Source organism: Pteropus alecto, unplaced genomic scaffold, assembly GCF_000325575.1.
Source record: "Pteropus alecto unplaced genomic scaffold, ASM32557v1 scaffold3, whole genome shotgun sequence".
Classification (NCBI taxonomy): Eukaryota; Metazoa; Chordata; class Mammalia; order Chiroptera; family Pteropodidae; genus Pteropus; species Pteropus alecto.
In genome coordinates this window covers 40,724,784-40,751,300 of record NW_006442484.1, presented here as the reverse complement: position 1 = coordinate 40,751,300, position 26,517 = coordinate 40,724,784, and the positions used below count along the sequence as shown (strand labels likewise).

The 26,517-nt window shown below is 37.5% G+C and overlaps 1 protein-coding gene and 1 pseudogene across 1 annotated transcript in view; one reads left to right on the top strand and one right to left on the bottom strand.

Moving 5' to 3' along the window:
- LRP2 (LDL receptor related protein 2) overlaps positions 1-26,517 on the top strand; it is a 184,264-nt gene that overhangs the window by 141,775 nt on the left and 15,972 nt on the right. The window contains exons 53-67 of the mRNA XM_025039562.1: positions 2,916-3,139; positions 4,458-4,635; positions 5,615-5,811; positions 6,204-6,449; positions 7,116-7,244; positions 8,249-8,368; positions 9,455-9,571; positions 10,295-10,411; positions 11,257-11,394; positions 14,376-14,498; positions 17,386-17,514; positions 21,457-21,588; positions 22,860-22,991; positions 24,668-24,811; positions 26,290-26,455. Of these exons, the coding sequence (XP_024895330.1) occupies positions 2,916-3,139; positions 4,458-4,635; positions 5,615-5,811; positions 6,204-6,449; positions 7,116-7,244; positions 8,249-8,368; positions 9,455-9,571; positions 10,295-10,411; positions 11,257-11,394; positions 14,376-14,498; positions 17,386-17,514; positions 21,457-21,588; positions 22,860-22,991; positions 24,668-24,811; positions 26,290-26,455 (2,292 nt within the window). The remainder of the gene's footprint in view (positions 1-2,915; positions 3,140-4,457; positions 4,636-5,614; positions 5,812-6,203; positions 6,450-7,115; positions 7,245-8,248; positions 8,369-9,454; positions 9,572-10,294; positions 10,412-11,256; positions 11,395-14,375; positions 14,499-17,385; positions 17,515-21,456; positions 21,589-22,859; positions 22,992-24,667; positions 24,812-26,289; positions 26,456-26,517) is intronic.
- LOC112470834 lies at positions 13,032-13,151 on the bottom strand (annotated as a pseudogene).

Below are 26,517 nucleotides of genomic sequence, written 5' to 3'. Positions count from 1 at the left end.
GGAAAGAATAAAACAAAGTGGGTAACTTTATTCCAAATACCAGGGCTAGTGTTGCCAATGTATCATTCACGGGCAGCTTCTAACTGGCCTGTGAATTAGAAGTCACTCTGGGGTCTTCTATCTAAAGCTCCCAATAGGCAATTCACTGAGCTCTGTAGTATGACGCAGTAGAAAAAGAGTGAACTTTGGAGTCATACAGAGCAGGTTTCTTTGCCTTTCCCTTCTGAATATATCATTTATAGATTTTACTACTTGAAAAAAAAAAAAAGAGCAAGACTATTGAAAGGTTTTCCCTAAAGTACTTTGGTGCATTTATTGATATGTACAATGTAGTGTTTTAAGTAACAGTAGAGTCTGTTTACATTTATTCAATATGATAATGCATTCAAATCATTCCAGTAATAAAATAATTTTTAGAAAATGTGTTAAATATCACCTTGTTCAATGAAAAATAGTCATTGTAAAAAAGATAACACACTGTATTAACCAACCAGTGCGTGTTTATTTTGGGACATTGCTAATTATGTTCTAAATGCACTATAGTAATGCCTTCTGGGTAAGCTTTTATGAACAAGTACCCAGATAAACAGCCTGTTGAATTAAAAAACATGGAACTGTCATTAACTCAACAGAGCTATTTAAAAATTTTCATTCTGTTAAATTTATTTTGCTACCAAAGTTAGTGTAGAAATTTTTGAAGTGCTCTAATTTCATACTCTCTTGCGAACATGCCACTGAATACCTAGCACACATGCTAGTGCCCTCTCTTATGCTGATGGTAGACATAGTTAATCAATCCCAGAACTCTCTTCTGTTAAATAGGGCCACTTTCCTCAGGATCTTCAACAGTCTACACATGTGCTGAAGATTCTTTGCTACCGCTGACCTGGAAAGCAGAGGACATTGGATTGTTTTTACAGGCTATGCCATCAGCCTCTGCTACTTTCCAACATCTGTTTTGAACTCAGCCCCTTGGAATTACCTTAATATTCTTAGTTTTAAAATATGTTTAGGGTCAGTAGGAAAAGAGACTTGGAAAATTGAAGATTATAAGGATTTTAACATGCAATGCTTTGGGAATACTTTCTTTCCTTGGTTCATTTGCTATACTAAAGCAACCTTTAGCGTTCTCTTTGCCAAATTTGCTATAGCAGGTATTAACTCACTCTTAGGTAGAGATCAACTTTGGTCAGAATAAGTAGAATATTACTTCTAGTTTAATTGTACCATTTCAGTGTAATATACAGATGGTGATTCCCTTTGCCCTTCCTACGATGTGTGTATTCTGTTTTTGAAGGAACATCATAGACCTCAGCTTTCCATAAAAATCTCTTTTTGAATTAGTAGAAGCATCAAGGTGCTCAGAGAAACTTACACAACTTTTTTGGGTTTCTATTTTTCTTTAGATCTTGTAGATTATTCTTGATCTTGAAAGCTTGGTAGGTTTAACTGAAATGGAGAGTGTACACACACATAGTATTTTAAGGAGCATTAGAGGCGAAAAGGAGTTTTCTAGATACTTAATATTCTGTTCACATTTTGGTAAAATTTTTGTAGCTGAATTCTAAATTTCAGGCAATAGGTTACTGTGTAAAGGTGAAATAATATCAGGCACTATGATCTGGGAATGAATGAACTTTTAATATTCATGTAGCCATATTGACTTGATCAGATCTTGAAGGGGTATCATCAATTCCTGTGTTCAGAAATAGATTTCATAGGCTGTATAAATCAATAAATTTTCATAGAGCATCCAACCTATTTCTTGTACATATTGGGATGTGCCTGTGGTTTTCCACTTGACAAAAGAAAAAAAAATATTCTTAAAGGTGTCTGAGATCTCTACGTAGAGATCATGCAAGAACTGTAAAGAAAGGTCTCAAGATGACTTTCTAGTCTATAATTTTCTTTAAAGAAACAGATTGTGACTAAGTTCTGGTCATTTATAGCTGCAGTCTTATCAACAGAGGTCAAGAAGATCTTCAGGTTTTCCTATAAGTTGTGAATTCTATAAGTTATGAATTGTTATATTTGAAAACTATTTCTAATGTCGCATAGCTAACATTATCAAGTTTCTTAGTTGCTAGCTCATTCTATCTCCTATTTGAATTTTAGGGTCTGCTCCAAAATCTTAAAATACCAATATTCTGCCACAGACTTATAAAAAAGAATGAGACTTTGGAACTAGGAGGACCTAGATATTTGGCTGTGGATGCTCTGTGACATCTTGAAATCAGAGAACTTCCTCTGGAGGTTTATTCATCTGGAAAAGTATTAATAGTGTCCAGGGCATGATTTATAATAAATGTTCTGCCAGTGTATGCAGAGTTAACCTTGCAGGCCTATAATTTAACACAGCTAGTATATATGGCTCAGGTTATACTGAGAATCCAGGTGTCTCCTGGATTCTCAGTTAAAAATATCATGACATTTCAGCCTTAGATACTTAAGAAAGTGCTTTTGAAATGTTCTCAAGAAGGCAGAATTCCAGCTTTACATTGCTATCCTCTGATTTTTTCTGATGGCTAAGGAAATAAGGACTGTGTTCATCGCAGGATATCAAAGGGACACTTAGTGGAGAACATCAATGTAAGAGGTTGTAAACTTAAAACAACTGAACCAGCTGCATCTGCGGGAAAGTAGCTGTGATTAGGAATCTGTGATTATTTCAACTTCTCTGGCTATTCCTACTTTTAAGACATTGCTTTTTCAACTTTTACATCTTTTGTTCAGTCAAAATATCCTTTAAGTTTATTTTTGTTTTAATTAAAGACTAGGAGTTTAGGGAGAATCTAAACTTCAGTTGTCTCTAGAAGGTAGAATTTTATTAATTAATTAGTCAATTCTTCTATCTTTAAGGCATTAGAAGAGAGGAGTTATCTTCAGTGAATGACTCTTTCATCCTCCTACCCCAGGTACTCTGATTTGGAGGGCCACCATCGCCACACAGTGTATGATGGGACACTGTCTCATCCTTTTGCTATTACCATTTTTGAAGACACTATTTATTGGACAGATTGGAATACAAAGACAGTTGAAAAGGGAAACAAATATGATGGATCAGATAGGATGATGCTGGTGAACACAACACATAAACCATATGACATCCATGTGTATCATCCATATAGGCAGCCAATTGGTGAGTAGGTGATCCAGAAGTTTGGCACAGTTGCTTTAGGTTCTTGTGCATGCCATTCTTGTTTCTCTAAGAGTAAACGTCAGAAATTATAAAGGTGTTACTTGTTAATGTTTTCTATAAAACATATGCTGAGAGTTGAGAGTATGGAAATATTTTTAGAGTTTATTCCCCATTCCTGGAAAGGTTGCTTATAACCCTTTTTCTTAACACTGGCTCTATTCTTAATGATCAGTCTGGGGTTTTGTTTTTGATAAGAACTAACTATTTTGGTGGGAGAACTGAAGTATGTTAAAGTGAGTTAAAAATACCGTGACATTTCAGCCTTGGATACTTAAGAAAGTGCTTTTGAAAAATAAGGACATTTCTTATATAACCACAATAAATTATAGCCATGATGTGTTATAATTATATGTATGTAATTATAACAATCATTCCATAATACCAAGATCCATCAATTGAAATGATTGATTTAAAAGAAAATTGTAATAATTATAAAACAACATTTATTAAATGTTTATTTGAATGTGAAGTATTGTGTACTGAATATTTTTTCTTCCCTTTTAGAAGGTAAAAGTGTTGTGCAACACATTTCAATGTATCATGAGTGAGGGGATTTGTTTTTGTTTGCAAACTTACATTCTTCTTCATACAATCAAAGCCATTTTTATGATCTAGAGATAATCTAGCAAATGTCTGGAGTGTATTTTGGGGGTAGAATGGATTTTGTGGGCTTGCTTTGTTGTGATGTCTTGCTAAAACATACAATAAAGTTAGAAGTAAGGAAAAATGAGAATTAGCAAGGTAAAGATACTCAGTACTTTTCTCTGGAAGTTGATATTCTTGGTGGTATTTTAGCGGAAGTTCAAATTAATCTTCATTTCCAAGTGGTGGCCCAGAAAATTAGATGCTGCTCAATTTATCCATCCACTTCATTCTTGGCCATAATTCTGTTGCCTATATCCTTAGAATAAGAGAATATACCATGTGCTGGAAATTAAAACTTTAACTTAGGTACTGGACACATGTATGCAAGCAAACTTACCCACCTACTCTCCAAGGACTTTGAGAATCACATCTTTTGTAGCCTACAACACCACTGGGTATGCCTCAATTCTGCTAGTATGTAAATCAGTTTTCTTAAAGCACAGAGTTACTTATATAGTTTTATCATCTGTCTTATTTATGAACTTTTAGAAAAAACGTGAAATGAGGATAATGATTTTTCTTACTAAGAGGTGGTAAGTTTTATAAAGTGAGCAATCAGCTCATCTCTGCTTGATATTGTATTGAATGAACATATATTTTCTTCTTTCACTAGTGAATAATCCCTGTGGTACCAACAATGGTGGCTGTTCTCATCTCTGCCTCATTGAAGCAGGAGGCAAAGGATTCACCTGCGAGTGCCCAGATGACTTTAAGACTATCCACCTGATTGACAGTACCCACTGCTTGCCCATGTGCTCTAGCACCCAATTCCTGTGTGCTAACAAGGAAAAGTAAGGCTCTCTCTTCCCTCTTTCCATTGACTTTCCCTTCTTTGAATACACGTTGAACTTTAGGGCTCCCGGGGATGGGAGTCTTCAAATGAACCAAGATTTTGGCTAATTAATGTGTTCTTGTGGAATGCACCAAGACTCTCAGTCCCCAACTTCAGATAATTTATATCTGTATAGAAGAAGCAAACTACGTGTTTTTTATTTCTAACAAATTGTCTTAAGTGTCAGGGCCAGAGTATATATAAGTGTATACTAAAAAATAGCCCTCGAAAATGATAGAATTTCTCTTGTCTTTCCTACATGTAAACTGGCCTAGCTCCTTAGTTAACTATGCCAGAGGATCCAGCATTACACATTCAAATCCATTTTTGATCATTTGTGTTTGCTGTGAAACATGGCCATAGATTATTTTCCTAACAATGGCCATAGGCCATTAATGATGACTAGGGAGACTGAGTCAGAGAGTGGGGTGTTAATGCAAATCATAGTGTCTAGATGGGCAGATTGTTTTGATGATTAAATAAGATATCTTAGATTAAGAATCTAGCATACACCTATCATGACATGGGCTCTCAACAAATGGTAGTACCCTCCAGCTTCTCAACCAATACCTAAATATCTTTTATATCACCGGCAGACAATCTCAGCCCCGCTACCAGAACCACAGCTCCAAACACACACTCCACTGTTGGTTATGGCAGGAGCTTAATCATCGTACTCCAAGCATTTTATCAGCATGTTTCTGAGTCTTAACAAATCTGTTTTATCTCATCTAATTGTTTTCTCCTAAGATACACGCCAGTAACCAAGGTTTAATTAATCATCTTCTTGTACCATGAGAGAACTCATGCGGGTCACTTAGAATTCGGTTTTGCCTTCTTCTCCCCAGATAGTCATTGCCCACTCCTCTAACCACCCCCCCCCACCCCCCTACTCCCAGGGGCTTCGCTAAGAGAAGTGGTATATTTTCTCCTTGCAGATGTATTCCTATCTGGTGGAAATGTGATGGCCAGAGAGACTGCTCGGACGGTTCGGATGAACCCCCCGTTTGCCCACAGCGCTACTGCCGGTTAGGGCAGTTCCAGTGCAAAGACGGCAACTGCTCCAGCCCCTACTTCCTGTGTGATACCCATCAAGACTGCCCTGACGGGTCTGATGAAGACATTGTTCTTTGCGGTGTGTTGAGTTGCTTTATGCCTTCTTTGCCCGTTTCTGTAGTTGATTATGTATAGTTATGATTCCGTGGGGATTTTCTGAGTACCATAAACCAAAAACCAGTCCAAGGTCCTAGGAGAAAACTCCATCCTATATCTATTTTAATAAAGTTTTTTTAGAATTACTAACATCTCTGTAAGGCACATGGTAGAGGTAGATAGTAAGTTGACTGTACTGGTGGTCCCTTACCATGTGCTATGCATAGAATCCTCCTTGAGAGCTAATATTGAGGAAAAAATGAGGAGTTCCGCTATTTTAATCAAGGACTCTCAGTTGTAATGTTTGTTTCCGTTTTTAAAACGCTTCTGTTCCTGATGCCTTCTAAGCTGATAACAAAATGTCTCTGCTTATAGAGCACCACCGATGTGAGTCCAATGAATGGCAATGTGCCAACAAACGTTGCATCCCAGAAGCCTGGCAGTGTGACTCGATAAATGACTGTGGGGATAACTCAGATGAAGACAGTTCCCACTGTGCCAGCAGACTCTGCCAGCCAGGCTATTTTAAGTGTGCCAATGGCCACTGCATCCCTCAGTCCTGGAAGTGTGATGTAGACAATGATTGTGGAGACTACTCGGATGAGCCCATCCAGGAATGCAGTAAGTTCCTGCGGGCGGGGCACGGCCTGACCAGGAGCAGGAAACAAGGAGAACCTCTGCGTGGACTGAGAGAGCACATGGGGCACCCCCTCTTGGCTCTCTCTGCTAACTCTGACACTGCAAGACAAAGTATGGTCGAATAGCCTGCACAATGAACCACACCTCTGTATATGAAGGGGCTGGTTTCTCTTCTTGATACACTGAATGTCTGTCTGTCCAGAATATGATAACAAGAACTTACACATTTTGTATATCTAGCACTTTCTCATTTGGCCTCAGAGACACATTGTGTGGTAAAATTCCCATTTTACAGATGAGGAAACTGGGATTCACATTCAGTGGATGGTCATCTTTCTATTCAGTGGCAGAGCTGACACTTCAACTCTTTTTTTAAAATTTCAAACCCAGTCCTTTTTCTTCTCACAAAATTATACTGCAACACAAACCAGTGGTACTGAGCTAGTGAGAAAACTTAGGATCCTTTCTGCTCTTGGGGAACAGGCATCACACGTAAAACAGACGTATGTTGCCAGAGTCAACTTAATGGTAACATGGTGATCATTACTTGTCAGCACCACTTCTTAAATATGACAATGGAAGGTGTTTTTTGGTGCCGTTTCCCGGAACTGAAACTTCAGTTCTGACTGTTACTTTCTCTCTTTTCAGTGGGCCCTGCCTATCGCTGTGACAACCATACAGAATTCAACTGTAAAACAAACTACCGCTGTATCCCAAAGTGGGCTGTGTGCAATGGCGTTGATGACTGCAGGGACAACAGTGATGAGCAAGGCTGTGGTAGGGGCGCTGCAGGGGAGTGGGCAAGGGACAAGGAAATTTTAAATGTCCAGGCTATTATTAGGAGATGAGAGTGGATTTTCCATGTCATCTTTCCTTTGTTTATCTCTGAAAAAGGAACTGTCTATAGATTCTTCTAATAACATGTTACATTTTTGTAGCATTTTACAGGGTTATTGGGGGAGTTTAATTTATAGCATCTTAAATGAAATGTCATCCCAAAGGATGCTGTAATTGGAGAAGATATTTTTAAGACCTTAGGAACTTGTAAAATTTCTCCCAAATGTAGAATTCTTATTTATACTTGATAAGTTTAAATTCTTTATCTCCTCTTATAGATTGATTGAAATTGATGGGGTAGAGAAAGATTTGGTATCTACCACTAAAAAGAATATCTCAAAGTCAATATTTCTTACTTGGAGATTTTTATACTCTGAATGTCTCTCTGACTTTCCATATTATCTATTGGTCAGTTGTAGTCACTCTGGCAACATAGGAAGAACTTATAGACAAAAGGATAAATGAATGGAATTTATCAAGATTAGACATATACTCTAACTTGAAATCAAAATGTCTATAAGTGTGTGTGTTAGGGTTAGTTGGAAGAGTGGTAAAGAAGGTAATGGGTTATTTTAATAATAACACTGAATCTAACCAACTAAAGAAAATGTAATGGAAATGTTCTATTTGCTGGTGGTATATTAATACTTAATATTCTTTTATATTCTTAATATTCTTTTCCGGGCTTTTGTTGCAAATTACAAGCCAGATACCAATTTACTGTTTGAACATTTTCTACAAAAATAATAGATCTAGTTTTAAGTAGTAGTATAGGTTAAGTTTAGCCAAAGAGGAATATTGACAGTGAGTGTTGACATTCCTCCCCCTGGGAATTTGAGAATATGGTAGCATAAGTCTCGGACTCACTCACTAGGAAACCATTGTTTTTTTGGCATTTTTTGACCATTGGCCTCTGAAGTCTTTGCAATGACTGTGCTTTGCAGAGGAAATGACGTGCAAACCTGTGGGGGTTTTCCGCTGTAATAATCACCAATGTATCCCTCTTCGATGGAAATGTGATGGGCACGATGACTGTGGAGATCACTCAGATGAGGAAAACTGTGGTAAGTGTTCAGGGTTCTGTCATCCTCATGTACCAGCAGAGCTGTGACATCTGCTCTTTGTCTATAATTCAACTATGCCATTTGCCCTCAAAGGGTAGAATGACAGCTACCTGATCTCTTACGTTCTGCTGACTGGTCCTTTTCTACTTTTTCTTTAACTGAGGACATAAGCATCTAATTCTGAGTTGTTTATCATCAAACTTTGGGATGAGGCTGTTTACCCAAAAATATCTTTTTTCTGTTGAATTTATTTATACCAACTATTTTTTTTTCCAAGAAGAATTTGAGGTGACTTACTATAAAGGTCAAATATAATAAGATAAATAGAATAGAAATAGAAAACTAGGACCAAGAGAAATACAGGAAGGAATGGTGCTAATCTAAAGATCTTACACCAAAATGGCCTTAATGGCAGAGGAAAGAGAACTTGTATTTTGGATCATCAGCCTTCCTGGAATAGCTAACTATGTTAGGAGGTCTAACGGTTAAATAAAAGGTCAGGTTTTAGTTTCTCCCTCCCAGTGAAGGTGCTGACTATAAAAAATTGGACAAAGAGGATGAGGAAAGGAAGCTAAAGATGTGGGTCACACCAAACTAGTCAGTCCTGAATAACTAGGTGTGTTTCGAAAACAGCTTTAATGAGGCTTTTCCCTGAACATATACCATTGACTCATGATATATGTCAATTTTGGGTCAACTAATATGAAATACATTCTAACTTTAGTTACCTTTTGGAAGTAAGAAGCGATCATTTTCTGATTACACTTGCAAATATCAATTGGCTGAAAACTCCTTACACAGAAGGGCAATCAGTTGGCATTTTATTATTTATAAGAAAGTTCATATTGAATCCTATAGGTTATCTAGTTTCCCAAAGTTGAAATTTATCTTAAGATTAAATAACTTCGTACATATTTAAAATTGAGGTGGAAGGTCTATTTTTGGAGGATGGACACTGCCCAAGCAGACAGCTGTGACTTTGAACACTGGAGGGCCTTGGTTGCTGAGGGCATTACACTTCCTCGTTAACCTGTCCTGTATGTGATTCCTGGTGCCCACTCATGGCCATGTGGTTTTCCTTTTTAGTCCCTCGGGAGTGCACAGAGAGTGAGTTTCGGTGTGACGATCAGAGCTGCATTCCCTCTCGGTGGATATGTGACTTCAACAATGACTGTGGGGACAACTCGGATGAACGAGACTGTGGTACTGCCAGAGCTCTTTGAGAAGCTTCCCATAGTGTCTTGTACTAAAGTCAGCATATTTGACAGAAGTAGGAACTTCAAATGAGTGTTTGTAAGGCTTTTAGAGTAAGATGACTTTTGTATAATGTATGTAGTATACAGACCTTAAGATTACACATTACCTTCTGCTCTGTAACTTACATCTAGATCAACTATAACAGGGGAAAATAGCAAGAGCTTTTTTTTTTTTTTTTAAATCTCATTAAACATTTCCTAGGAGCAGACTTTAATCTATAAATTAAAGTAGACAAATAAAAATATTGGTCTTCTTATGCTTCCCCAGAGAGAAGCCCTTGGGGTTATGGTACTGTAACTGCCTGGTACAGAAGTAAAAGCATTAGAATAGGAATTATAAAGTGCAAGTAATTTTTATAGCTCTTTACTGAGCAAGGGTTGGGTCTGAGAACAATTAGCAAACATGAAAAGTTGGGAATTCAGATTTCTGAGAAAAAGTTTAAAGGATAGAGATTATTTAACAGAGGAGAGATAGATACCTCATTTCCCTGTCTTGAAAGGGGAAGGTGTAAGTTTTGAGTGTTTATTCATTTGCTAACCACAAGTTGAGGATTTGCTGTGAGCCATTGACAGAAGGTATAGATAGGAATGTGATGGAGTACCTACAACACTCCGTGGAGCTGTCTGAGAATGCCAAGGCATCCTGGGAATGACAGTCTTTTCTCTTCAGAAATGAGGACTTGCCATCCTGGATATTTTCAGTGTAAGAGTGGACACTGCGTGCCCGATGAATTGAAATGTGATGGAATCATCGACTGTTTGGATGCCTCTGATGAAGCTGTTTGTCGTAAGTTCCTAGACATTCGTGGCACTATTTATCTGAATTGTATGGATATGCCAGTTTAGACCCTAACCTCTTCCATCAGCCACTACTTCTTAGATTAAAAGGCCATAGGTATTTCCTAGTCAGCATTCACTGATAATTATTAGTTCACCTGGGATCTGAGTCACCATACCCATATATTTCACAGTAGTCATTCAAGGGCATTTCATTAATAATATTTTAAATAGAGACTTTTAAGTATCTCTGCTACCAAAGTATTTATATATTATCAACTACTAGAAAATTCATTAATTGGATAACATTGCACATAAAAGAATATCTGAGTAATGAAGAAATGGGTATGAAGAACTTGGATTGGGTATTAGAACATACTGAATTTACAGCATTAACATTTTTCTAAATTGCATGATGACATATAAAAAGTTATTTAAAGTGTAATGTCACTATAATCATTCACATTTTAGTCTTTATGAATTACTGGGTTAAAAACCGTTGTGATGCTCCATGATAGATATTGTTGATAATGATGTTGCCACATCTTAAAATCTGCTTTCAAAGACTATTTAAATGGATCATGGGTAAAGCCAGTGCTGACACATAGCTAAAAAGTTGTACTTGCCTATAAAGAAAAAGTCCATGGAATGATTCATGTCATTGAAAATTGGGCTTGAACAACTGTCCTTAAGAAATAGTCCATCAGAATTTCAGGCAGTTTAAGGCCACGGTACTCTGGGTGAGTAAGGAAGAGCAGGCTGTAATGATAAGAGCTAAAGGAGAAATAGCAGGTTAGCTTTCCAAAACTAGTAGCTTCTTCTAATAGTTTGAATATGTGTCTTCCCCACCAACAGCTACTCGCTTTCCAAATGGTGCATACTGCCCAGCTACTAAGTTCGAATGTAAAAATCATGTTTGTGTCCAGTCATCTTGGATCTGTGATGGTGATAACGACTGTGGCGATGGTTCCGATGAAGAACTTCACCTGTGCTGTAAGAGGGAGAGAGATGGAGTGAAGGGGAGAGGTGTTGTCTGGCAAAATATCCATGTTTCTTTCTTATGTGGAGCATGTAATCCTGGAGACAGTAGTACAAGTTTTAAGTACTGGATACATGATCTGTTTTACTGTGATTTCACTCAGTCTTCCTGCTTAGTTTTCTATTTGAAACATGAGGTTGGGCAAACACCCATGGCTTTAAACAAGTTTATGATCTTAGAACACAATTTCTTTAAAAGAAATCTGAACTGGAAACCCACCGTGCATAAAGAGAGGCAGGTCTGTTGTGGTTGAAGTCTGAGTAGGGATTGGGGTGTGTGTCCCTCCTGCTCCATCCTACTTTCCGTGCCCCTCAAAGCATCTCTTCTAAACCCTAGAGCTTCGTAGATCACCATTCGGAAATTTAAAGACTAGTTTATCTTTAAAGTCACTTTCCTTCATATCATAATTCAAGGTCACCTAATTCCCTTCTGCCGTATGATGCATATTTGTTTTTTCAACCAGTGAATCTCAATTTGGGTACACATCTTGTTTCCAAATCACATGCACTGGCCCCACCCCAGGTTTAGACTTAATGAACCAGGGCCTGAGCAAATGTATTTTTAAAAAGGTCCTTAGCTCTTGGGGGTGGCTCCATAGTGTAGTGGTTAGCACATCTGCTTTACACGCAGAAGATCCTGGGTTCACCAGGCTCCGGGTATGTGCTGCTAGAACTTGGGAAGAGATCCAGTTCTTAAGGGGAGATGGCAACATCCATAGTTCAGGGGTGGAAGTAGGGAGGTGGGGGAATTAAAGGAAGGAGGGAGTTCCTTAGCTCTTAATTTAGTCCCTTGGTTGAGAACTATTGATTTTAACACAATAAATGAAGATAGAATTTGTTTTGATAATTTTGCTACCTACTTGGAGTCATTGGAGAGACTCTAGGGTTGTTCTCAAAGTGCCACTCCTGTACTAGGAGAGTCAGCATCACTTGGGAACATGTTACAAATGTAAATTCTTGGGCCCACCCCAGACTTACCCGCTCCAAATCTCTGGCAGTGGGGCTCACCGATGTCTGCATTTAACAAGCCCTCCAGATGATTCTGAAGCAAGCTAAAGGTTAAGAATTTTGTGTAAGAGAAAGCCCTCGACTTTCTGCACCCTCGAACATTTTACTCTTGAGTAGCTCCTAGTGTGACTCTGTTGCCGTTTGCTTCTTAAGTTCACGTCGCCTCTTCCATTTGGTTTCCTAGATTCATCACTATCCATTTTTAGCCCAAAGATTTTACTGTAGAAAATGACATATCAGAATATTTTTTTTCCTTCATAGAACTGTAATTAGCATACATTATATTTTCACAGTGGCATCCCAACATTTTTCTTGCCACCTCTTTTCTTGTTAAGAACTAACCATGTTTTGTTTTGTTTTTAACTTGGCGAATCTTGAAAAATATTTTAAGTGTGGGTAACTTACATAGAAAAACTCTTTAGGAAGTTGCCTCTTTCCATAAGATAAGTGCTTGTAGCTAGCAGAATTAAACTTTAGAAAGGCAGAGACACAGCCACGTTAAAAAATGACCAACACTGTTTTATAATGTTGCACTTGCCTTTTTTTTAAATTTAATTTTAATTTTTATTATTTATTATTGTTTATGCCTACAGCACCTGGTCTTTCTATGTGGTCTCCCATCCAAGTACTAACCAGGCCCAACCAACCCTGCTTAGCTTCCGAGATCAGACATCAGGCTTGTTCAGGGTGGCATGGCCGTAGACCGTGGACTGTGGCTCCACTGGGGTGTGAACCCAGGACCTTCTGCGTGTAAAGCAGACGTGCTAACCACTACCCTATGGAACCACATCCAACACTTGCCTTTTTTAGCAAATAATTTTTCTATTAACCATACTTCCAAGAACCAGCTCTTGGATTTGATTTTTTTCCCCCAATCAACATCATTTTAAGTGTCTCCTCTTGCTCCCTGTAAGTGGTACAAAGGCAGAAGGGAATTAAACAGCCCAAGCCCTCCAGGTGAAAGAAGCACACACATGTGTGTTGAGTTCACTGAATTCCTGGTACATGCATGGAGGGCCATGCCCCTGTACCAAACAAGTAAGGGGCCTGGGTTCTACTCTGGGGCTCCTCATAGGTGCACAAGCATCTGTTAGAGTTTTAACTCTGGGTAATAAAATGAGTCAGGGTTTGATTGTGAGATAGCAACTTTAAATATAATAGGCGAGAAAATTCAGGAAGGATAGTCGTCATGTTATAAAACTTTAATGAAAAGACTTCATGCTCTGGAGGCTCAATGACAACTACAGTCAAAGGGACAAACAAAGGCCTCCTGGCTTAGAATAAGAGCACATGTATGGTCCTGCTGGTCCTCCAGCCTCGTGGCTACCATTGTCCTTACCTGGTGCTCCAGTTACAAAAGACCTTTTATTCAGGTCCAAAGTCCTGCCATGCTCCTTCCTGACTCAGAATCTTCCCACGTGATGCCTCTTCTGACCCCGCTTCCCAAAATCTATATCAGGTACTCCCAGTATTAGTCCGCTGCCCAGGGGTTGGGGCCGCACAGTAGGTGAGTGGCAGGCAAGTGGAGAAGTCAGAATCTTCCCACGTGATGCCTCTTCTGACCCCGCCTTCCCAAAATCTATATCAGGTACTCCCAGTATAAGTCCACTGCCCAGGGGTTGGGGCTGCACAGTAGGTGAGTGGCAGGCAAGCGGAGAAGTTTCATCTGTGTTTGCAGCCGCTCCCCAGAGCTAGCATCAGCACCTCAGCTCCACAGGCATTAAATTCTCATAGGAGCACTGATCTCTGGTACCAAAAAGGTTGGGGACTGCTGTAGATACTCAAATGTGTATGTCCATTGGTGAATTGAATGAGCAAATGAATGGATGAATCAAGCAAGCCTGGTGCTGGCATAGGAATGTGTTTAAACATTAACACTTAAGTTCTACTCTTAACCTCTGCTTTTGTTTTCCCATCTTTTGTTTTAGTGAGTGTTCCCTGCGAGTCACCACACCGTTTCCGGTGTGACAACAATCGCTGTATTTACAGTCACGAGATGTGCAACCATATGGACGACTGTGGAGATGGAAGTGATGAAAAGGAGGAAAACTGTAAGCAAAAGTCGAAAGGGAGAAGGAAAATCTAAGGACCCCAAATTGTCTGCAGTTTGCAAAATGTACACTCTGGGATTTCAGTTTGCCCCATAGAGGCTTCGGCTGCACCTATGACTGTAGATTTCTGCTGACATAAATGTTTGCTAGACCCTATAAACACATGCATGACTCCGATGCAACCCTTCTCCACATATTCCTATTTTGTTTGGGTGAGATGTTGGCAAGTCCCTTGATTTTTTTCAGTCTTTATTTAAACATTCAATTTTTCTTTCCTCATTTTCTCTTAAAAAAATGAGAACCAACACTAAATACTGGTTGAGTCACACTTCACAAAGTAATGGTTTGAAGATGAGGTTGGGTCACTCTTCAGCTTAGAGTTACTAATTGTTCATCCAGGGATGTGCACTTCTCAAGGCCCAGCTGTGAAGATCACGTTAAGTAAGGCATCACTGGTGTTAGCTTATCTAATATCCTTCTTTAAAATGAAAATTTATCTTCCAGAAGAGAAAAATTATGGACTATTTTAAGATAGAAGCTGCAAACTGGCTGCATTTAATGTGTTAGATATCAAAAAGCCTGTGCTTTTCCATTCTGAGACTGTTTTAAAATCTATCCATTGACGGGGAGAGTTGATGAATCTGGGCAATTTTATTTACCTAGTAAAAAGTCTGTGAGGAAAATTATTTTCCCTGACTCCAATTACTTTTTTTCCTGAAAGGATATTATCTAGGAAAATTTAGATAAATATTTAATTTTTCTATTTTCCATCCCTTGTTTCAGTGTGGTCTTAAAATGCTCATTGCCACACCCCATCCCAAAAGGGACTATGTGTCAGGGAGGACATTGACACTATTGCAGTTTGTATCCCCTTGTTTGGGGCAGAGATGAACTTGTGGCTATAATATTGTTACTATGTTTATTTAAGGCGTAGCACAAAAGGATGAAAAATCAGAAATAAAACATTAAAAAAATTTTCGAGTAGGTTTCCCCTTCCCCTCTTCTCTTTCCATTTCCTTTGCTACTAATGCCATTTTAAAGTAGAGCGAGCTTTAAATGTTCAATGGCTTAAACAGCAGAAGTTTATTTTTCACTCATGTAAAATTTGATGAAGATCAGGCAGCCTTCCTCTGTCCCATAATTATACCATCTCTTTGCTGGGCAGAGAAGAGAGAAATGGAGGAGGCACACAGGTTCTTAATTTCCTAGGAAGTGACAGATGTCACTCATACTTTCCTTCGGTTGGAACTAGTCGCATGCAAAGGAGACAAGGAAATGCAGGGAAGCGCATGGGTATTTGGTGAACACCAGTCATTCCTACCATAATTTACCTTCATGTCGCTAGAAATTCCTTTATGCTTTTCTTCTCATGCACAAAGCACCCTTAACCCCTCCCCAAGGACGTAACTCATAGTTCTATCCAGTAACTGAAATCCCGGATCTCTGGGTAATGGGCAGTAGTCACTATCAATTCCAGATGTGATTCCTTTTGGTCTGGAGACCCATAAACTAACAGACTAGTTTTATTTGTGCCACCCACCCCCTGACCTCCGATAGATAGTGCTAGAACAGAGAAGCATAATAGAAATAAACATTCCCATTGGGAAAGAGAATTAGAGACTCATTGCAATCACGAGTCTTAACAATTCTGAAATGACATTGGGCTAAGAGGACACGTTGGCCCAGGACAGCGCTATTTATGTCTGTTGCCTTAGTGGAATTATTAACAGTGCCCTGTACATTCTCGAAAGCATACTGGCTTGGAGAGTAAGTTATTTGGTTACCTCATGCAGGCATTGTGAAGGCCCCTGCTATGGGAGTGAAAGAGATTTATAGTTAAGGTCAAGACTCTGCTCTGGAAAAAACACCTGTGTCCATCGTTCCTCACTGACTCTGCCTCCCCTTTGGGAGTGTTTCCTTGTCTATTTCCCTCTTCAAATGAAGAGAGAACAGAAGAATATGCTCTCTTTAGGGCTCTGACCACTTTCTCAGCTTGCTCTCTGCTTGTAGAAGTTTGGGGGCCCGAGAGGTTTTTTAAAAGTTTCAATCACAGTGTTTTGGTTTATTTGGTCATATATTTCTCTCAGAAACTGAGCAGGCTTTGGCTCTATTTGTTTCCAGTCGGTTCTAACAGTCAATAACCTCACTCAGTGTTCCTTTTGAGACATGGTTCTTGAATCTGCTTCATTTTTTTGCTTTGTTTCCCTCAGGCACCTTTGTCTCAACTGTTTGTCACTTACATTCAGGCCGTCTAGAAAAATAGATGAACAGTCATTTTATCCAACTAAGAGGTTTTATTTGGCTTTTGTGCCTCAAGACTCTTACCATTTGGGATCTAAATGCAGTCGGCTTTTCCTACACTGCAAATTTCTGGACTTGGTCTCCGTCTTTTCTGCCTCCAGTATTAGTTTCCTGTTTGCTTCCTGACTGTGAAACCAATACCAGATATTTTAGTTACTTTTTATGAAAGCATCCTACGTCTGTATTATTCCGGGCATTAATACTAGCTGCCGCAACCCACAAATTCCAAACTCTCAGTGGTTTGATATAACAATGACTTATTTCTCACTCATGTAAAGGGTAGTGCAGGTTATGCAGCACTCCTCCGTCTTGTAGCAAGGCTACCTGAAGCACATGGCTTTCAAGGTTACCAAAGTGGGGGTGGGTGGGGGCAGGCACATGAACTTCAGCCTAGAAGTGACACGTCTACTTCATAGTCCATTGGCCAGAACTAGTCACATGGTCCCAACATAACTGCTAGGGAGCAATAATTGGAAATGTCTGGAAGGATGGGCTTATTTGTGAGCAATAACTGTCTCTGCCAGTGAAGAAACCATCTTGTTTCACAGAAGAAAAGTCTTGACTTTAACTTGTTCTTAAATTACAGGTGTAGGTCCCACCCCTAGACCTTGTAGTGAAGATGAATTTAAATGTAGCAACAAGCATTGCATTTCACAGCACCTTGCTTGTGATGATATCGACGATTGTGGTGACCAGTCTGATGAAACGGGTTGCAGTAAGTACTTATTGTTATACTTCATTGTGGTAACTCAGGTTTACCTAATTAAAGCCTGTAATAACATAACAGTAGATGATAACCCCATATTTCTCTTTATTTTGTACTTTGAACTACAGTCCAGCCTATAGCTGCCTATAATTGAGCACTTACTCTATATCAGACATTGTGTTAAACAGGGCATGGGTTATCTCATTTCATCCTTATAACAATCCTGAGTTAGGTTTCTCTCTCTCTCTCTCTCTCCCCCGCCCCTTTCTCCCCTCCCCGCTCCTTATGAATAAGAAAACCAGCTTAGAGGTTAAAGAAATTGGCCACTCTCTCTCTCTCTCTCTCTCTCTCTCTCCCTGGCCCCTTTCTCCCCTCCCCGCTCCTTACGAATGAGAAAACCAGCTTAGAGGTTAAAGAAATTGGCAATGTCTTTCTGCCCTTAAGAGGTTAAGTCAAGATGTGAACTCTGATCTACCTAACTGCAGAACACATCCTCTTCCCAGTTCACTAGGTGCCTCCTAGCTATGTATTTTGTTTATTAGTGCATATATATATTTTTAATCTTAAGCCAAATGCAGTATCTTTGGCACTTAGGGAAAAAGCTTCTAAGGGTAGCTGGTAAAGATGGAAATATCACAAGGGATCTTGGAAGAAACATTTATTTTTAATTTTAAAGTGAAGGGTGGAATTTGTGTGGGGAAAAGGATGATGAACACAACCAATGTTGTGATGGAAATGTTGGAATATCAGGTTAATAGTTTGCACCTTCGTAGTCCTTTATAGCTCTTATGAAATGCTTTTACACACAGTATCTAATTTGTCACTTAAGTTAACCCCATTGGGTCACTGCTATGATGTCTATCTATATAATAAAGCTCAGAGACCTTAAATAACTTGCTTGAAGTCACATAGTGTGGCAGAGGCAGAATTTGAATAGTCCTGTGTCTCCAGACTAGGAGAACTGCCCTCTAGTTCCTCTGCCACTAGCTGTGCCCCTTTGGGCACATCTTGACTTCTCCAGGCCTCCGTTTCTTCATAGGAAAAAGGAGGAAGTTCTTTAAATTCTGGGAGTCTGTAATTTAGTCACCTTAGTTCCATGTGTTTTCAACTTCTTGGGCTTTAATCACTATTTTCTGAGTCATCCCACAGCTTTCTTGGCAACTTTTCTACTGTGTGAGTTACAAAGGGGGATGAAAAACACTTTTTCAGTGGGGTTTGGAGTTTTTGACATAATAAAGTATTTGATTTAGTATTTTTAAAAAGCATGAACATGACAAGATTTGCAAACTGGATGGTAGATTTGGGTTTGATGTCCAAAGACTGATATGTGAACTGTTCCAGGAGTTTGGAGTATTTCCAGGTTGAGTGTGCCAATGAAAAGGCTTAAAATTAACTATAGTACTTTTTACTCAAATGACATTTAATTGAAAGCAAGGTTTACTTAAAGGAAATAAGTAACACATACATTAATTTAGGAATAAAAGCGGCATTTCTGTTTAGATATTAAGTAGATTCGTGATATGGAATTCAGTCTTACTATGATGCACTAGTAATTTGACTAAGATAGAATTCTTATTTAAAATACCAATTATTGGGTGCTGCTCATCTACTTGCCTTTCTTTTCTCTTTCTCTTCTTCTACCTCCTTTTATTTCATCTCTATTTTTTTTCTTTTTTAAATAGGATCACTGAGGTATTCAGGACATATGTTTGATCTAAAAAAAAATAAAATAATTTTGCATTAGTAAAGGAAAGACATTGACATTTTTTCTAGCACCACTGAGGTATAAAAATAGTTAACCTTAGGTTGTAAATGTTATTTATGTGATTATGAAGGTAGAATGACTTGCCATTTCTCTGTTAGTTCTTATTCCTTTTTCATAAAATGGAAAATAGAGTATATTTTAAAAATAAATTGTTGTATGTCTGGATTTGGGGAAATCTGTTATTATACGGATTAAAATGGTGACTATTGTGAAGTGAAAGAAGTTACAAGAAGGTCTTCGAATCTGAGGAAAACTCTCATAATGTTATGCGGTTTCTGTTCTTGTTAAGGACTCTGGTTTCACATGAATATAGCTCACTCAAGGGAGCAGTTGGTCCAGAAATGCTTACCACCTGGATCCCCTAATCACATTATAGATTTTAGAGTTGGGAGGAGATTAGAGTCTAATTATGCACATGAGTCTCAGAGAGGTTATGTGACAGGCTCAAGCCTATCCAAGTTAATAACAGTAGATCATATTTACTTAGCAATGTAGAGAAGACATTGCTATCCATCTTACAGAAATTTAAAAAGATAATAAGGTAATACCATGAGAAACTTTATGCCAACCAATTAGACAATTTACATGAAATGGATGAATTCTTAGAAAGACAGAAAACACTGAAACTGATTCTGGAAGAACTAGAAAATCTGAATAGATTTATTTAGCAATGTGTAGTTGTTAAGAGCTCAGACTAGACATTTATTATAAGGCTTTCATGTGTATAGCTTTGAAGTATGAACTCTAAGGGCAGCATTCCATTGCATGACATGGAGCTTTATTTTGTGGGTTTTTTTTTTTTAAAGCTCAATACTTTTAGTTTATTCAAACCACATATACTTATAGTCACTGTACCCTAAGGGACCCTGAGAAGTTGTTAAGTTCACCTCATTGCCTACTGTAGAAGACAAGTAGATGTAAATCTATTTGGATTTGAAAGAATTGAGTCAGGAGATACCACAAAGTCTCTTTCACTAAAATATTCAGAACCTCTGATCAACAGACATTTCATTTGAGAAGTAGATGAAGCTTGACTGCTTTATGGTGATAACTGCCCTTCCCACCACACCCGGCCCCCATTTTCACAGCTACATTTATCTTTTGTAAGCTTCCCGGTAGGATCTGGAGGTAGAGGAAGACTCAGCACTATAAAAGAAGCAAACCGATGGGAATGACAAGAATGAAAGCAGATAGCTTGGGCAGAAATTGGCAGAGACGAGAACTGGGGGCAGTGATGAGCAATGTAGTGTCTGACTGGAGCCTGAACTATTAAAAGTCTATCCTGGAGGATCCAGACCATAGAACAGAACAGATGACAAGGGTCATTCCTATGAGCCCTACGAATATAAACTATTGCTTGAATTTTCTTTTATTATGAAAGTTACACAATCTAGATAATATATTAACAATCAAAAGAAAAAATCTCTTGAATCCCATCATTAAAAGAGAACAAAGTTTGGTGTACTTTCATTGTCTTTTTTTTGTACGTATATGTGCGAAATTTAATTTTTAGTATTTAAAAAAATTTAAAGAAATGTTTTATATTAATAGTGTTACAATCTTTACCTCTATTTTTATTATAGATATTTCCCATGTCGAAGCATCATTTGAAATTGTGAATTTTAATGATTGCATAGCAATTCATCATGTAGATAATCATAACTCATTGATTCTAAGATGCATACTTATTTTCACACTTAATATCTCTGAAACCAGAATGCATCTTACAATTGATAACATGCCATAGTATAAGTCCCAGATCTTTTTTATTTTAGTGTTATATAAAATAATGATACATCAGTGGTGTCTTAGATTTGGTAAAATACAGCACACCATACTTTATTCCCTATCATTGAATATACATTCAAGTTGTTTTCAAAATTTTCTCATTACAAATAATATTGTAATCCTTAAACATAAATCATATTGAACAATTTTATTCCTTCTTGAGGGAAAATTTATTAATGTGGAGTAACTGGGTAAAAACATGAATATTTTGAAGTCTTCGATATATGCATATTGCAAAATTTCTTTCCATGTATATCAATTTATGGTTCTAATAGCAGTTGTATGACTTATGACTAATATGCATTTTATTCACCCTGGCCAAAACTTACTTAGCATGTGTAGCTGTGACTGATCTGGTTTATACCTTCCACTTGTAATATTGGAATTTTATTTTTCAGATAAAGGAAAAGAAAGATCTTGTGCTGAAAATCTGTGTGAACAAAATTGTACCCAATTAAATGAAGGAGGATTTATCTGCTCCTGTAGACCTGGGTTCAAAGCCAATATTTTAGACAGAAACTCCTGTGATGGTAGAGTATATTTCCTCCAATTCTTATTAGGAGAAACATGTACTCTTTATGTTCTCCAGTCATCCCCTTTTGTTAAATCACTATTTATTTCCTTTAATAGGCTAAACTCATGCTTCTAGCTTATTAAAATATTCAGGTGCACCAACAATTTTATCATTAGAGAGTAATGATCAGTTCTGAATGAGATTGTAAGCTGCACATTTGTGATATATATAACCAATGATGACAAATGTCAAGATCTATTTTCCTCATTTAATTCTTGGGCTGTGAAAAAAAAAGCAAAACGAACCCAAACTCAGGGAATGCCAATTGCTTTTTCCATGCTATCTTACTAGTGCCTAGCAGAGCACTAGGCAGATAGCTCATCTTCAAGAATATCTGTGAAATTATCAGATAAAGGAGGAACCGGATCTAATTAGGTGAACTGTTCCATTATTGACATCTCTACCTCCTCATTGTTCCTATAATACTAATAATTCAATTACATCAATATTATCAAACCTCAAAACCTATCATACGTGAAGAGCTATTAGCCACAGTGCAGATAGGTCATCTGCAAAAATATCCGATGTGATTTTTGAAGGCCTCAGTGATGATGGCTGTTTAATGTATCACTGTGTGGGATTTCAATTTTTTTTTAAACAAATACAAGTCTTACTTTCTTCTTAAGTCAAACAACATATTTATTATGCACCTACTTATGTCATACATAAATGTGTTCTACAATAGTCAGAAGGTAGCATATCAAGATGATAAGTGATGAGTATGATTTTAAGCCTTTTATTATTTGAATGTACTGTTCTAACTCATGATGTGCCATAATCAAATGATTGGAACAGTTCTTTTGGAAGCTGAAGCTTAAGAACTCTATTAAAAAATAAAACCAATGATTCCCATTCCTGAAGCTAGTTAGCAGAAGGGAAAGTAGTACCAAACAACAATAAAATAACATCTGCTTCCCCAAAGGGAAAATTTTGTACTGCTATTGCACAGTCAAATTGCTTCAGTTTAAACGTTATCTTCCTTGCTTACCAGCTTTGCGACTTAAGGTTTCATAATAGTTTACACCTCATAAAGTCTTTCTGGAACATTAAATGAGGGGAAACAGTATCTGAAACTTAGTAACTGTTCTATAAATGTTGGTGCCTGCTTGTTTTCATCTGCAGTCTTCTCAGTCTTTGTCGCTAGCCAATGTGGATTTAAACAAAAGCAGTGTTTCTAAATAATGGATGGGAGCATCTGTTGCATATTTGGTTTTCCTTTGCCTACAGATATCGACGAGTGTGAGCAATTTGGGACTTGTCCCCAGCACTGCCAAAATTCCAAAGGAAGTTATGAGTGTTATTGTGCCGAAGGCTTCAGGTCCTTGAGTATCACCTATGGAAAACGGTGTGAAGCTGATGGTACGTACGATGGGTTCATGTTGGAATTAATTGACTCTCGGATAAATGCTTATGAGTATGAAATACCAGAAAATAAACTTTACTCTCAGAGTCTTATTTTTAATTTCTCAGTTACTTCTCTTCTAAAACCGATCCAGTCTCTTCTCCACTCTTCTCCCTTGCCAGATTAAAACAATAACTACAATCTCCCAACAAATATGTAGGGATTCAAACAGGAGTCAGGTGTTACTTATTATTCTGAACAGCTTCTTATCCACCTTGATAAAAACTTCAGAAGGTAGACAAGATGTCACCCTCCAGAAGATTTAAACAACAAAAGCTTGTTTATAGGATGGTCATCAACAGAAGGAAATTTATGAAGCTCTATAGCTCCCACTCCACTGATATCAAGATTTGAGCTCTATAATCCAAGATGGACCACAAAAAATAGTCACATTCAATCGGGGCACAGACAGAAAAAATGTGCCAGGAAGTCTAGCACATTTATAATTTCAATCATTAGTTCTACATTTTAGGTTAATGCCAGTATCTGAGAATCAGGCCTGATTGAAACAGTAACGAGTACTAGATAGGAATGAAAAAAAAGAGAAAGACTGCAATTCAGAAGTATTACAGTCCAAATTTCCAGAGGTCTGATTCGAATCAGCATATCCCAGTTATGGAGTATAGGTCTTTATGATCTTAAAGATTTAAATTTGAAGTTTGTAGTAGAGTTTATGGAACGTGATAAGAAAATAGCATTTAACTTTGCAGATTAAGGGTAAAATGACTGTTTAATTTCTTCATACAAATTGGGATTTTATGATGTGTACATTTGACTCACATACTTAAATATTTTACTCTCCAAACATTATGACACTGAATGAAAGTATGATAAAGGCATTTGAACAGTTGGTCTGGTAATTAAGCAGCGAATTAAAAAGAGTTTACATCTTTTAACTAAGTAGATGACTGAAATAAATTAGAATGTTTATGTAAAACATAATGTCGAAATAGGAAATTTATAAAATGAACTTTTGAAAATTAAGTTAAATTCGATTAACATTAGGTAAGTAAATTTTAAAAAAATTAGACAATGCATCTCAGGATGAGTCACCATTAAAAATAGCTGCTTTAAGTAAAAAAAATTTTTTTTAAATCAAGAACAAGCTTTTATCATTAGCTAGAAGCTAAATAGAATCATGAGCTGATTACCTATTAAAAGAATTATAAAATTTGTCAGTAAAAAGTGAAGAATGAGGACTTCCTGGTAAATTTTCAATAAAACTATAATTATTTCTTCTGTGAGACTGTTACAATCATGTCTGTTTTATTGTTAGTGAATTTAAAAAAAAAATCAATGGAAAGTAGGATGCTTTCTAGGGGTCTCAATCTTGCCTTGCTCTAAACTGTTGCCCACTGAGGACAAAGAATAAAGAACTGATAATGTCCTTAACAGAAATGTTAGCTTTCTAGCTGAAATGGAGATAAGAATGTCTACAGTCCTGGGTTTTGCAACTCAGTTGGATAGTCAGTTCTATCGATTAGCAGAGATAGATTCCTTTAAAAACTCATGGTTTTTTATAGGGGGAGGATACTTGCTACTTTATGTAAAATAGAAAATATTTTTTACATACTTTATATGAAAAAAGTTGAGTTAGAATTCAAACAGAAAAAGCAGCCCTTCTCATTTACAGGTAACCCTCCTTTGTTGCTACTTCCTGAAAATGTGCGAATTCGAAAATATAATCTCTCATCTGAGAAGTATGCAGATTATCTTGAAGAACAGGAACATATTCAGGCTGTTGATTATGATTGGGATCCTGAGGACATATCTCTCAGTGAGTATGAAATTTGGCATCTTTCATCAATATTAATTGAATTAGTTAATTAATTAAATGAATTAAGTGTTGAGCTTTGGGGAATTAATTTTTTTGAGTGAATTTTATTGTGTGAGTGGACAAGGAAGCTCCTCCTATCCAGCGTGCTCCAGACATCATAGCATGGCTGTGGGTCCCAGCCAACCTTTCCCAACTTTTCACCAAATCTTTTCTCATCTCTGGGGATTACCCTTTCAGGACCGCTTCATGTCCCTTTGTTTAATATCTCCTTGTCTTTGCTCATGCAGATCTTGTCCTTCCCCGTCGTTGTACACTTGGACAATTTCTACTCAAATTTAAATCCCAGTTCAGATGTCATTTTCCCTGTGACGTCTTCTATAATTCATCTTGGTACAGTTCCATGATTGCTCTCCCATGAGCCTATAGTATTTTATAGATGCTTTTACTAAAACATGTGTTACTCTGAGTTATAGCTACTTGTCCACATATTTTTCTTCCTATCACTTCATCATGTGCTCTTTGGAACCAGAGATTGAATTTAATTCATGTCTACCTGCCTAGCACCTGACCTGACATTTAATACAGTGTATCTGGTGGGTACTCAAAAAATTTAATCTGATGAATGAAAAAATGAATAATGCTTGTTGTTGCATCTCTTATGGCTCTATATGATGTGTGGGAGATGGTCATGGAGCAGGAGTCCGAAAACTAGTCTTCTATGCCTGTCTCTCTCATCTAATACCTTTATGATCTTAAATAATTGTAACAATTGTCTAAATCTCCATTTTTTATCTGTTAAATAAGAGCAGTAATCTTGTTCTGCCTGCTACCTCTGAGAGTTGTTCTGAAGATCAAATGAGATCATAGAAGTGAAAACGCTTTGCAAACTATTAGTAACTATGCATTGTAAAATTTATTATTGTGTTTTCACACTTAGTTATGCAGTAAGCTTTTTAAGAATGGTATATACCTAGGAAAGTATATGCCTTAAAAGTCACAGTCTTCCTATGCATTTAAAAATGTCTGCTGTCCACTATCCTTTAGTCTGTATGTAAAATAGGACTTAACCTACATGACTCCTTTATTGTCACCGTTATTGAGTATGATGTCAAACTCTCAACAGCCTGCCCGTGGTTTAATCTGTACATTCTATTTTGGAAATTAGAACTTGATCCTATTAATAGGATCTTGGATGAAGAGTAAATAGGCTCTCGGATGAAGTATATTTTAATAAATTACCTTCAAATAGAGAAGACTAAGTATGTATCAGTGTTATCAATTAAAGCATTTGTAGCTAATAGCTCTTCATGAATGATAAGTTTTGAGGTTAGATCATATTGATATAATTCAATTATTATTTATAAGAACAATGAGGTGGTAGAGATGTAAATAATTGATCAGTTCACCTACTTAGACCCAGTTCCTCCTTTACCTGATGTTCTTAATGTACAACCGACATTTGTGTCTTGCCTCTGCAGGTGTCCTATATTACACTGTGCTAGGGCATGGCTCTAATTTTGGTGCTATCAAACGTGCCTACATCCCCAACTTCGAATCTGGCAGCAATAATCATGTGCAGGTAATGAACCTGGGCCTGAAATACATAATGCAGCCAGATGGACTAGCAGTGGACTGGGTTGGAAGGTAAGTTTAGCACACATTCCCTTTTCGCCTATTCTGTTTTCTTGGTCAGGGCTCATTCCTGC